General features: G+C 38.3%; 1 protein-coding gene across 2 annotated transcripts in view; it reads left to right on the forward strand.

The window, feature by feature from the left end:
* SNX25 (sorting nexin 25) overlaps nt 1-14,657 on the forward strand; it is an 86,627-nt gene that overhangs the window by 32,649 nt on the left and 39,321 nt on the right. For both annotated transcript variants that reach the window (XM_042807576.1, XM_042807575.1), the window contains exons 4-6: nt 3,185-3,357; nt 4,244-4,430; nt 10,316-10,386. In XM_042807576.1, the coding sequence (XP_042663510.1) occupies nt 3,185-3,357; nt 4,244-4,430; nt 10,316-10,386 (431 nt within the window). The remainder of the gene's footprint in view (nt 1-3,184; nt 3,358-4,243; nt 4,431-10,315; nt 10,387-14,657) is intronic.

Raw genomic sequence — 14,657 nt, forward strand, 5'->3', positions numbered from 1 at the left:
CTGACCTTGGGTGGACCAACTTGTCCTGAAGAGGAAGGCTTTACGTTCCCAGTAAGAAGTGGCTTTACATAAACGACCGAGACTTTCTGTCTGCCAGTAGTCTGCCTGGGATGTGTCTGGTTTTGGATAAATAATGAATGCCTTTAGGGAGAGCATGTGATGGGGAATGTTTGATGCACTGTAGAGAAGGCTGTAGGATATGTCTGGAGTATGCAAGAGGAATGGAAATGCAGAGGAAAATAGCTGCCAGAGAGAAAAGATCCTACCAGGACAAGATAAACAGCTTTCTGAGCTCAGTCAGCTGCACCACCTACGCTAGTTGATAATGAAGACTACACATCATCTTCATAAACCACTGCTCCTCAAAAGAACAGAGTGTTTACATCCAAGCTGTTCCAAGGGACTTGTTTTGAAATTTGTTTTCTAACAATCAAAACCCCCTCCCTGATCCACAGTTGAAAACAAAACATTTGATTTGAGATTGAATAAGAGCCTTCTGTCAAATCTAAACCAGATGTCATCTTTACATTCCTGTTGTTCTGAAAATTAATTTAAAATCTAATTTGGGTCACCTTGAGACAAATTACTTGTATTATGAGATCAGAATTAGAGATATTATTAGAGTATTGGTACTATTCCAACATATTTGTTCTCTCCTGGACTGACTAGCAGAAGCCAGCTGTTACACAATGCTGCCTGTTACTAGTGGCCACATAGCAATGTCTAACTGAAAACTTTTGGTTTGACTGTATACAGTTCTCGGTCACTTTCTCGTGTACAGGGGCAATGGGCTTGGAGCAGCTCTGAGTAACAGTCAGTTGACTCTAACCAGGATAGCAGCCTCCAGTTCTGGGAAGGAAGCAGATGTTATAGCAGGTGATGGGAGTGGAGGCACTGGTATGAGCTTTTGTAACACCTTAGAGCCTTCTACTGAAGACCAGTCCTGTCTGCCTTTGGAAATTACCGTGGCGCTTCTCCAGTGATGCTGTGTCTGTCCCACTGTAACCACTGGCATGGTCACCTTGCTGTTGAACTGTAAAACTGCGATTGGAGCGCATCAAGCACTTGGCCATGAAAGAACTGCTAGGGCACCTTGTCTCCGCTCCTACAGGCGTTTTTGTATGAAGAAGAGGTGCCGCTCTGACCTGCGCTAAGGAGTTCCCTTGGCACATCCAGTCAAACAAGTTCTGAGAGGTCCAGAAAACCATTGGCACCTGCAAGGAGATGAACTGGTCGGTATTGGGCACAAGATCAAAGTGGGGGAGGTTTGCTCCCTTCTTCTTTCAGAGCTGTGATCAGAAGAGCTGTTCGTGGGGAGTCTACAAACAGCACAGACTGCGCTATTATGGGCTTGCTCATCCAGCAGCACGTTGCTGTGCATGTTCAGTGGTGCACAGCACCCACCCAGTGCTTCAAGCTGCAGCAGAGGCACAACCACCCCTTCACTCTTAGCTCTAAAAGACTCTCTTGCCATCTGCCCAAAATGCACCTACCATGATTGCCAGGAGCGGAGAGGACCTATTTGCCTGTTCAGTGGTGGGAAAAAGAGTATATTAGCATTATATATTACTATATAGTATAGCACACTATACCTGTCCTAAATCCAGGCTTAATGTACTTTCTTTACGTTAGGAGTTCAATTATTTCTCCAAGTGCAAAGTGAAAGCAGCAAGAAATTTTGAATTTCCTTCATCCATTAGTATCCAGCTTTCATAACCCTTGTATAAATGATAGTGGGTGAATGATAGAGAATGCCTTCCCCAGCCGGCTGAGAGCATTTCTGGTTGAAAGTATTCTCCTGCTCATTCTTGAAGCTGAACCAGAATTAGCCAAAGGCAAGGATCTGACTCCACTGAAGGCAGGCATGAGGGGGAACCTGACTGAAGCATTTAGGATGGTGGAAAAAACCTGTGACTTTGTTCCCTATTTTTTTTAAATATGGTGAGTTATTAGTATATAACATGAACATATTCCAGCTTCAGCTTGCTGATCGGAGAACTCAGCTTGAGGCAAGTTCTCTTGTCTCTTCTCTGAACAGTTCTGTGATCTTTTCATGCCTGAGATGCTAAAATCCAAGCAAGTGTTACTTGATTTGGCCAAGAGGTGACTCACCAAATCTGTGATCTGGCTGAGAGCTGACTTGGAAGATGGAGGTTCAGACCTATCAGACTGAGTGGAGCCTGAAGTCCAGGGCCTCCCACCCCGCTCTGCCACGAGCATGCTGCCCACAGGGTTATTGCCGCAAAGGTGGGCTGGTACACACGCGCTGAGCCCTTAGTGTCATGCTTTGTATCCTCCACTGATACTGGAGACGTTGCGGTTGGTTCTCACTTGCTGAACTACTGAGGGAACTTGTATGGTCAAGTTTCTTTGTGCTTTGGGAGCCAGTTCACCTTCCTGTGTTTGCCATCACAATTCCACCTTCTTTCTAAATCTGTGGGTGGGTTTTTTAATCTTTTTCTAAATTGGTTTTCCACTTACAGTGTAGATGCCTGATAATGCCAAGTCTGTTACTACATAGGTATCTTGCACAGACCAATTTGATGTAGCCTGCAGGTGGCAAGTTGAAAACTGCTGTTCTAGGAAAAGTCAGGTCAAACAGGCCAGTTACTTGCTGGGAGATGAATTTGCCAGTAACAAAGGAAAGATGGTAACTTCAGTATCTATCAGATAGACTTGTTTCTCAAACTGGATATGATCCCAGATCCTCTGCTTGAAGGTTCAGGTCTATAAATAGTTTGCTCTACAAGAATGTATTTGCTTCTTGAGTTTGTCTTGTCAATTCTTCTGAAAAACTGGATGAGATTTCAATGTAAGTTCAATGATGGAAAAATTGGGGGTTTTTATTCAGAGAAACTTTTTTCATCATGCTTGCTGGGTGCTCTCTATTTGGTGCAGTTTAAAAAAAAAAAAGTTTCTATTTTGGCAGGTGAAAACATGGACAGGACAAAGGAATGTGGAAATGTATCTTAACATCATTAAGAAAAATTAACAGGATTTGAGAAATTTACAGTTTAAAGTGTTTCTTTACTGAGTAACTTACCTGATAATGGATCAATGATAATTTATTTGTTATTTATGGACCTGATAATTTATCAATTAGTAACTAATCGTGATACAAGTGGTATGTAAGATCTCTCTCAATTTTTTTTTTTTGTTTGTTTGTTTTTTTCCTCCCCCTTAGGCAGGAAGATCCACCAAGACCTTTTTTGCTGCACCCATGCTTGAGGAGCTCTGATGAAGAAGTAAGATTCCTGCAAAAATGTTCTCAAATTCTGGTGTATTGTCTCCTACCCTCAAAGGATGTCCAGTCTGTCAGCTTGCGCATAGTCCTTGCAGAAATACTTGCAACAAAAGGTAGATCAAAGATCGTAGATGATTAACCATTTGCACCTGTACAATATTAGTAATTAGAGAATTCATTATGTATAAGGCTTGATGCTCTGCTTTTAAATTCTGAAATTTAATTTCTGTGATAACCAGTGAGACACTTCATATTCTCAAAATCAAACATATACTTACTTGACTCTTCTGACTTGATACCAAGCTGTTTAGCACCTTTCAGGATAAAACACAATTTATCCATTCCATTCTTCTATGTTTTTTTCAGAGGAACACTTTTGCAGTCTTCCATGGCTTTATTCTTGGTGATTATATGAATAATTCTGGCCTTTTGTATTTTATTCAGATACATGAAATCCATAGACTTAAGGATCTGATAATAACTGAATCATGATACCAGGTTTAATTAAATTTTTTTAGACTGTGATTTGTCCAGTGTGTTTTTTTAATTCAGGGTTTTCTATTTTGCTTTTTATTTTATCAGCTACATTTTGATCTGATTATTAAAAATACACTATTAATTTTTTCTGTCCCTGAAGACAAATTCAGAAACTGTGAAGTCTCAAGTATATTATGCAATTCAGTTTACTTTTGATCTTCATTTATAGTGGCTGTAATGTCATAGCCCTCAAGGCACACAGCAGAAAGAACAAAAACACTTGGAATTTTCCAAATAGAGCTCAACTTTGTCAATCTGTATCAATTTGTGTAATAGAACAAATAAACAGTTTTATCAAGAAGGTACATCCAATCTTAAATGTACTATGTAGTCCAGAAGACTAGTTTGGGATTTTTATCAACATGCATATTTATTTTTGCCTTTTATCTGCAATTTTCTTTTGAAGGACAGCAGTTGTTCTTCAGCATAAGGATTTTGTTTTAAAATATTTTTCCTCTCCAGTACTGAAACCAGTGGTGGAACTGCTGAGCGATCCAGATTATATTAACCGAATGCTACTCAGCCAGCTGGAGTACAGAGAACAGATGAATGAGCATCAGAAGAAAGACTACACATATGCTCCTTCTTATGAGGAGTTCATCAAGCTCATTAACAGCAGCTCCGATGTTGAGTTCCTGAAACAACTGAGGTATTTAATGTTTCACTATAGCTCATTCAAAACTAAACATGCTTCTTTTGCCAGCCCATTACTGAGATTTGAATGAATTGTAATTCTTCTTTTTAAATTCAGTTTTAGGTTTCTTTTTCTTTTGATGAAGCAGAGACAGTAAGGATGTTAAGCCACAACATCCATTAAATCTCTAATATAGTCAGCTTTTTAGTTCGGTGGCAGAAAACTTTTTAAAATTCTGCTTAGTAGTACACTGGAGATGACTGTACTGTCGACCAGACTCTTCTTTAATGCTTGTCTCTGTGGAGTTAGAGAAAATAATATGTTGATTTTCCACCGGTCTGTGGTTATCTCCTCTTTATGAAGTATGGCTGGCCGTGGTGGTCTGGTGACTAAGAATTGTAGTGACCCTATGGACACTGGGCATTCAGAGCAGCTTGCTGTGATTCTGAGACATGCAAAGAGGGGTTTGAGTTCCAGCACATTTTACCACTGGATCAGAGGATTTCTTGGACTGTTGCAGGGAGGTGTTTCCCAGTTGCGTCCTTAAACATGTTAATGAAATCTGAAGAATTAATTCCTTGAAGACGAAAAAACCCCACTGAGCTCCTATATAGGAGTTTGTTTGATGTTCCTGTTTTCTAATGCAAATAACACATGCTCGCTTTCATACTAATTCCTCCTCCCCTCCCTCCCCCTCCAAATCTCATCTCTTTTTCCTTCTATCTTTCATCATAACATGAGATACTGCTTGCATCTCACGCCTGCTTGCCCAAGTACAAGACATTCATGCTTACCTTACCTTTATAGCTGAGCGGTTTCTTCTCTGATTTCTGATGTAAGTGAAAGGATAAAGAACAAGTGACTGGGAAGTAGGGAGCAGAGATAGTACTGTTGTAGGATCTCCCTAGATTGGTTTTGTTGAGCACACCAGAGCTTTGGAGGACTGTTGAAGCCACTTCCAGAGTGTTTGACCTACTCTGTTACCACCAGCCAGAGCTGATACTTTTTCCTCTTCCCTGACTCTCTTCAGTTGCTGCTGCAGGTCACCTTTCTCTCCTCCTAAATAGCTGCAGCAGCATCTGAAAGACACAAGCACATTAATCCCATTTGGTGCACTGTGTCATCTGTTGTGACCCAGACCTTCTGTTAGACTTGGCTTGATCAGGCCATCAGTGATGGTTTAGCGAGATGGGGTATGTGGGGTTCTTAAATAACATCTTACTTTCTCTTATTCTTTTCTTTGATTCTGAAACCACTTGTATCTGTGAGGAAAATACATTTAGGTGATGGTGAAATGATATTTGTTGCTTGGCTACTTATTGTTCATCTGCTGTAAAATTAGCTCTTTACTCTGGGCCAGTGTGCCTTTCCTGAGAGCAGAGATTAGTCTCTATTGGACTCTGTCTAAAACATAATTGACATCATATTTATTAGCATAATCACACTAATGGATCTGCTTGTTGCAAAAGAAACCCAACTCTTCTGTGGTTGTTGTTAAGGCACATTAATGCTTAATGTGCTCTCTTTTTAGCTGATAGGTCACTTTAAATTGTGTTCTCTATCAGATAGCAAATTTGCTTTATGAAATAATGTGGTTTTGGCTTCGCTTAGGTTTTTGCTTTCTAGCCCATGGAGTCCAACTACCCTGTTTTTGAGATGTGTTCCTCTGTGCCCTATGTAATGTTGATCAGTCTGGGCAGATTGATATTTGAATGGAAAATGTCTTGAGAAAATGTATCTTCTTTTTGAAGAGAAACAGTATTTGATTTTGGGGGCAGTGCTCATCCTTAGTGGGTTTGTACAGAGCCAGTCTCTGGTAAGGTGGTTTAAGAGTGTTGCCCTGTGGGAGGAGGGATTCCTGTTCTGTTCTATTCGTTCTTCATCACTATGGGATCACCTGTAACCAATGCAAAGTTATGTAGTATATTTTGCAAAGCTTTGTCAAGGAAACCAGACAATGGTCCCTATATGGATGGGGGGGGGGGGGGGGGAAAAAGTGGTGTTTTAGATGGACAAACTAAATGATATTTCAGGTTGTAAGTCACAGTGAAATAAGGAAGAATCTATGAAGAAGGAATTAAAGAGAAGGAAACAAATAAGCCATTGTGCAGTTACCACTGAGGAGCACAGTTAGAATCTGTCAGAGAGATGGGAGTGGGGAGAATGCTTCCAGTTCTCTTCCTACAGCTAATAAATTACTGGCATGTGTACTTAAACATGTTTCCCAGTTAGATGCTATTCTGGGTTATAATATTCTGTTTTTCAAAAATTCCTTTTCTTGGTTTTATTCAGAAATAATTTTTCAGTGCCTGTTCTAAGCTAGTGCATGGCATACATGAACTATAAGCCTTTTCCTATTACTTCTAATGTTGCCATGTAACATCTCGGTAAAGAACAGGTAGAAATAATAACAATTTTCTGTGTAGGTTTGACTTTGAGGGCAATTTATCCTGAGGCACTACAGTTGCTGGTAAACTTGGGAGTTTTTTGGGGGGGATTTTAATTTTTTTTGGTGGTTGATTGTTTTTGAAACATCCTTACCATGTGTTACCTTTACATATTAGTTACCATCTATTTACTAAAATATACATAAAATACATTGCTCAATGAAAGAGGCCATGAGGCACTGGTAAACAATTCCTCAGACCCTTGAGAGACTGTAGTCAAAAAAGCTCAGATTCCTGGATGCTCCTTGATGTATACACATGACATTACAGGAGAGAAGTCCCATAAGGCATCCTTTCAGACTGATTACATTATCAGGGTTTTGCTAGGCTTTCTTATGATTAGAACCAGGTATTTGTTATGGGGCAAGTAGGGAAAAATCCCCAGCTGGATGAGTGGAAACCTGTGGGTGAAGGGTGTTGTTGCTCTTGGCCAAGAAATCATAAAAGCGTGGGAGGCTGTGTGTGTTGGATCTCCTCGTAAGCAAGTGTACCAGCTATCTGCCTTGCAAATAGCTCTCCCTGAAAGGTTAGTATGGTACTAGGATTTTCTAAATCTTTTTTCTCTCTTTGCTTAGAAGCATTACTGTAAGAAGAAATATTGTACTGATCTTCTACATTGTTTTTACAGAATTTATTTTTAGAACTTCTTTAAATGATACAAGGAACTAATTCTTAATTTTGGAGATGTTTTTGAATTCATGGCTCATTAATATCTATAGTGGGCCTCTAACATTTGGTCACTTCTTAGCAGAACTCTGTATCGCTTTGTGGAAAAATCCCTTTCATTTTTATAAGGGACATTTGGGGAGCTGACACTTGTTTCCATAAAAAGTCATTTGCTGATTTCTGAGGAGACATTTTGGTTTTGTTTAGTTTTTACCTTTCATAGCTTTGTTTTCAGAAAATCTGGCTTTGTTTGTGGGGGAAAAAAGCGCAAATCAACACAGCTTCCAGAGAAGGGACCATTGGATGGTTATCTACAAACATCCTTCAAAATCACTCTTTATAATGTTGCTTGTCATGAAGGGAAGCAGAGTTTTATTCCCATTTTACCAAGTTTCCACAAAATGTGTTGTCCCTTTTTCTCTCAAGCAGAGAAAATTAAATAGTGAAATTTCACCTTCATCTCCCCTCAGATTTAAGTTAGCGTGGATAAGTTGAAGACTGATACAAATAAGGAAGAAAATATGAATTCCACATCAGATGTGAAACAAATTTAATTGCTCTGTCAGAAGACTAGAGATAAAAAAGACGTGATGAGTTAAAAACATAGCTGAGAAAAATTGTGATAAGGAAATAAACTGGTGGATAGTTTTAAACCTGCTTTTGAGGTCAGCATTATATTTATTCCGTTATTTATTAGTATAGCAGCAAAAGGTCACTACACAGTTCATGGTAAGAAAGACCATTACTGCTGTCTCTGTGTCATCCTTTACTTAAGAAATGAGGGAAAGGGATGAACATAACAAAGAGTAGGGAAGAGATAAGAGTGGGAAGGTAGAGGTAATGTGGATGTGAGTCCATTATTGGTCCAGTTTATCAAATGCAGTTCACTTCTTGAAAATAAAATTAACACATCACATTTAAAACTTGCTTCGATGTTTATTCACCAGCATCACAGAATATGTAGTAGCTAGAATATTTGGCACAGGCTTTCAGGGAGAGAGGGTCATAGTCTGGCAGTGTAGTCAGGGTAGTGTTTCTGTGGTGCAGCGTTGTACAGCACTCTCATTGAGTAGTCACAGCCAGAACCCAGGGCTTAGGAGGAGCAGACTAAATAGTATCTTTGAGGATGTAACTCAGAGTATCTCCATTACTTAAGGTAATATAGTGAGGACAGAAAAAAAGGATGCTGTATTACAGTATTGATAATGAAAACATATAAAGCCATGCATATGAACAAATGGAAGTAAATTTGGAAGGAAAAAGGCTTCAAGGTATAAGTGGAAACTGCCTTCTATGTGGAGTATTTACTTGGTTGTCTGTACCTTGTTTGATAAATTCATAATGTTCACAGTTACCGTACAACACCTGAGTGAGGTGAATGAGTGTTGTTTATAATGCATTTACAGATGACATAACCAAGGTACCAAAAGTTCAAATGAGCTGCTCAGAATCATTTGGGAAGCCTATGTCTGAGCAGGGAATTAACTGTGAGACTCCTATGGACCAAAATACTACCCTCGCTATGGAGCTGTTCTTCCTTTGAAGGACTGGGCAAGAACTGTGGAGGTGGATAGAAGCACCCAAGATACAGTATTGACAAAAGGAAAGAGGGTTAGAAAAATTAAAGCTTTGCAAACAGGTTCTCAGGTTTCAACTTGATAATTTAAGGAGTTGGGTAGAATAAAGATTACTGCAGGAAAGAAAAGGAAATAAACCCTGGAAGTGTAGTTGTAAATGAACGTATGCTGTGTGTGTAAAACTGTATGTCTATACAAAACAATCAAAATCCTAAAAGAGTTATAGGAGGCAAAAGGAATGGGGGAAGTGAATAATATTGGTGAAAGAAGTATACGTGTAAGAAGGGGAATATATTTTAAGAATCATAGACTCTTTCTTAAACAGAGAATAAGTAGTCACTGAAATAGCAGACTTTCCAGGAGGCTTCAGCCTTCATCTGGAAGTTATACCAAGTTACTTGGTAGATGAGGTTAGGGATCTCCTACAGGAATGAGTTAAATTCACTAGAATACTTGCTTTATTACTAGTATTAATAGCTGCCAGAGTAAGTGCACTGAGAGGAATTTGAGTGTTTGTTATGACCAGAACTTTGACATTTATGAAAGATTTAACTGACAGTCATTTTCTTTGCTGAGTACATGGTGTCTGTTAGTTACAAGATTGGTTTTACTTAAAATTCAGTTTACTAACTGCATTAGCTGCCTTTCATTATGTGTAGTATAGTTTTAGGTGACAGACAGGTTTCAATTATTCCTGGAGTATAGTACTTTAGTGTTTTACTTATTTTAGTGTAATACTTTTTTTTTTTTTCTTCTAAGTTATATATGTTCCATATATATTGAATGTATTAGCTAGAAGAACCTTAGAGACAGCTCTTTGCTTTTGAACTGGACTCCCATCCTAGTTTCCTACAGAAAACTTATATTTAATGTTAAGAGCATGACTTTACATTATGTTCATTGAATGTTATTAACTGGCTGTACAGTTCCAGCAGTTGAGAGAAGGGAATAATATTATTGTTAGTTGAACATTTTCCTTTTGTTTCAAGATAACCTTTTTTTCCTACTCTACTCCATATGCACATTGCTCCTTAGGTTGCAGACATACTGAGAAATTACTGTTTCCAGGTGAGGAGGAGGTCAAAGTGTTTTGCATTTTATTAATTCTTAAGTGTGATGTATGAAGAACACATTATAAAAAATTAATACCATGTTTTTTTTTCATTTCTCCTCCCTCTTCACCCTTATCCCCTACTGTTTTTCAAACTAGGTATCAGATTGTAGTGGAAATAGTTCAGGCAACCACAATCAGCAATATTCCCCAAGTGAAGAGGCAGAAAGGTAAGATTCCATTTTGTTAAGTCACATCTGTTGTTTTTGTTCTGAAAAGCTGTTTGAACTCTCGACATACATATGCAATCAGTGTGTGTGGGATTTTTAGACAGATTTTAGGAATGCTATGCCTTTAGTATTTCAGTTCTGTTTCATTTGTCTGAATCTTCCAGAAACTCCCATGGTGTGATTATCTCCTCACCCCATCTTCATCTAAGCTGATGGATCATGAGAAAGGTCATATCTATGATGCATTTATTTTCAGAACTTGCTGCAACTAGGATTTTTGGCATTATAAATTTGTATGCTGAGAATCTTGCTTCCTCTTTCTTTTTCATACAATCCATTCTTCAAAGTCTCCGTTTGTTTTCCTCTTAAAACACAGAAAAATGAATGATACAGCGTAATTGTCAGTCAGACTTTATTTTGACTCTTCATTGTATTATGGTTTTGTGTTGCAATACAGAGTGCTCTTAAATCCTGCAGTATTTTGGCAATGTCTGTCTTTTAAAATGCACATGCATCTTGTGCTTACATTTATTATATATACTGCTTTTTATGGTTCTCAAAATGTACCAAAACTGTGGTATATCTTCAGAAGATTATACTGATGGCAAAATTACTGACCAAATTTTTGCTTAGACGGATATGCTTAAGGTGTGTCAAAGCATAATAAAAAGGCAATGGATGATATTAATTAATTTGTTTGTAAGCAAGGAAATCTAAAAAACTTGCTTGTAGGTTCTCTTGTAAACTCTGTCAGGTTGAAGAAAATGATCATTTTCTAGCACTTTGTATCACAAAGGAAAGCTTTTAAAAGTGACTTAAACATAATGAAAAATGCAGAAAGGGAAAACAAACATGAGGGAGGAGGGGGCATATCTTTGGGCAGTCTGAAGAGTTTGGGGTCCATGCTCAAGTTTCTGAAAGTATAAGGTTGTCAACACGGATACACCTTCTGTTTACATTCTACAATAGAGCTAGATGCACATTCCTTTAGGATAAATTGCTTGTGTCAAACCATGGCAAAAAGAAAAGTTTGCTCAAGTGTATATTACAGAATGACATATTAATATTTCTCAGATGAAAGTTAATTTAATGGAAAGTCTGTTTCGTAAAGTAATAAAATGAGAACAGGGAAATTAACTCTGAGTATATTATGAAAAATCAATCTTCTTAGCCCTGTATTTCCATTTGTGCTACCATTGGTCTTGTGAGAAGAACTGATTTGGGGAATATTTTTTTAAAAGTTTAGGTTCCTACAATTAATTACCATCTCACTTTCCTCTGTCTTACTTGAGTTTATCCAGTTAATTATCCACTGTTATAAACCCTGATCAGAAGATGGCTTTTCTGAAGCTACAAGTGTCTGGTGCTGCAGAATAGATATAAAAATATTAGTTCTATTTATTCTGCCAAAGTAGATCTAGTTCTACTTATTCTGTGGTGAAGTTTGTTTTGCATTTTTATGGGCTCTTGACTTTTACCTGTATTAAAAAAATCCAACAGAAATTCCACTAGCTGGTGCAATGAAGTTTTGTGTGAAGGTACTGACTTTTGTTATTAGTTTAGTCCCATGGCAACCTTTTAAGATTTGATTACCACTGCTGTCTGTATTAGCCAGAAGAGCTGTTGTGGCTAAACCTTTTATTTATTAAATAGCCAATGGTTATTCACATTATGCCTGAAGAAAAAGGTGACATTTTTTTGCCTAACACATGTGGAACAGTATGTCCACCAGAGGCATACAAGACAATCTTATTAGTTCACACAAATTTAAGGCAGATTTCTAATCTGTTTCAGTTATTCTGCTAAGGTTTTCATCCACCAAAAATTTTTGGGCTCAGTCTGTGTAAAGTAAACTTTAAGAGGACTATCAAAGGTGTAGAGGTCTAAAATTTAGTTCTGAAGGCTTTTTTGTGTCTTGTTTCTGCTGAAGGGGGTGGAGACATTTTTCCCTAACATGGAAACGAATTTAACATGTTCCTGAACTTTAGGAAGAAAAGTTTAAGGAAAAAAGCTGTCCTACCTTTCTTAAAACAAAACAAAGCCAATCTTTGCTGATATAAAGACTGTTGAACTCTTGTAGAACAGACAATGTTTCTTACGTCACCTTTTGCTGTTTCCCTTTCTGGATGCCACAGCACACTGCTACCCCTGCAACAGCTGCATTTCATGGTGAATAACTAAATGTAAGCTTTATGCAAAATGGAAGTGTGTTTGCACAATCTCATTCTATCTTCTTCTTTTAATATGTTCCCTCAGTACCTGCTGCATACCTGTAATAATGTGTGAGCATGGGTGTTTGATGTATATGACAGACTCCCCTTTCCTGCTAATAGACGAGCTCTTGTCTTTTGTGTCATGGGCATCTCTTAGGTTTGATTCCAGCCTGGCAAGAGATAGTCTTACTGGTAGCTATTTCCTTTTTCATGTGGCAAATTTGGGTTCTGAAAACGTAACTGCTTGTTTAGTGCCTGAGTGTACAGCTAGAGCAGCTGAACTTTGGCTGGCCACCAGTCTGTCAAGCCTGATTGATACTCACTCTCATTCTATAAGAGTAGAGAAAGTGTAGAATAATATGTACATGGATATAGTCTCAGCCTCCACCAGTTTGAGTCATGGGAGCTTCCCAAGTCAGCGTTTTCAGTAGAAAAAGTTACAGCAAAAAAGCGTGAGGAGCACTTATTGCAGCAGGAGTGGCCAATACTCTGCAGCAGTGAGAGCTTAGCTACTATCTAAGCAAAGCAAGTGTTGTGCAACTACATGACTAGCAATAAATGTGCCTGAGCAGGATCGCACACATTTGCTGTTGGTTGAGGAGACATCATTAAGTCTCTAAAACTGACCAAAAATGTTTTGTTTATAAAAGATGTGTCTATTATTAAAGGATGAGTAGCCCGAGGAGCAGATTTCAGACTGATGACTTCTCATATAAGCTACAGTTGCCTGGCTGCTTTTCCTATTTTACCTGGTTACACTTAATGTTGGTGCCCAGAGGGGTTGGAGAGGAAGGCTTATCCCTCGGCAAGGACAGGGTTCTTTGTATTTGATTCAACTAGTGTTGGTGCCACCTATTGGCGAAATATTTAGCTGTTAGAGCCCTCTAATAAAAGCAGAAAGTACTTCGAAGTACTTCTTTCTGAACGTCGTTGTATTAAACCCTCAGTAGTAAAAAATTGCATGTTATAGGGTCTTTTTTCTTTTCAGATTTCTATCACTTGAATCCTCTGGCATGTGAGCATAAGAGAGCAAACGAAAACGTACAAAAGCATCTGATTCATGTTAAGCAGTAAGTTTTACATTTGACTCCCTGAGAGAGTCAAATGTCTTCAAAGGTTGAGACACAAAATAATTTGAGAGGTTCACAGTGTGATGCCTGTTGTGGGTGGATGATACAGCTTCTGTGGCCAGGAGAGTTGCTTTTGGTCATTTCTAAAGCTGAATAAGAAACCTAATGTAGCATTACTGTTTTCAGAGGTGTTGATGGTTTGTTTTGGAGTGGTGCAGGCCACTGCAAACAGAAGCTGGTTTTTTTTGCATGCTGGCACTACACTACTTAACTCGTTTACACTGACACTGAAGCACTGAATCTGATGTCTACGTGTATCTGCATTACTTTCCCAAGCTGTGTTGTCCTGTGTATCCTCTTCCAAAATGGTCAGGGTCACTCCAGCAGTGACTGTAGGAGGGTGCTTGGCTTTGGGCCTTTTGGGGGCATTGGGGATTTTTTTATTGCTCATCTTTGGTTTTTCTTCCTATTGATATTTTTGGACTGTGCTTTTCTTTTGTACAGTCACATGTGCTCTGGTTGGAAGAATCTCATCCTTCTATATCTTTAACTGTAAAACTCTCTCCTCATCTCATCTTTTGATAAGGATTCCTTGGAAGCACTGAACCAAATTTGAGCTAAGTGTTAGGTTTTTTTTTTTTTAAATCTATGTTTTAAAGATTTTTGAAAGACTATAAATGCTTATCTGAAAATGTTTACTGCATTTCAATGTAGTAAGCCAGTTTGTAAGAGGACAAATATGCAGATAAGGCATTGTAGCATGAGTGAGAGAGGACCTGGGTTTCTAGAAGCGAGAGTAGATCTTAATTTTTCTAAAGGAAAGGCTTCAAAAAAAAAAAGAAATAGCAACAAAAGTAAGTTGCTATAAGTAGTTGATATTTGCTGTTGTAAGAATAAGAAACTCTTTAAATATACTACTTCTAATTTTTAGCAGAAGACTTTTTGTTTCTTCTCTTAATGATATGGTATTACAGGATCCTACAAGAAT

This window comes from Tyto alba, unplaced genomic scaffold (genome assembly GCF_018691265.1).
Source record: "Tyto alba isolate M040663 unplaced genomic scaffold, T.alba_DEE_v4.0 Super-Scaffold_6, whole genome shotgun sequence".
NCBI classification, from domain to species: domain Eukaryota; kingdom Metazoa; phylum Chordata; class Aves; order Strigiformes; family Tytonidae; genus Tyto; species Tyto alba.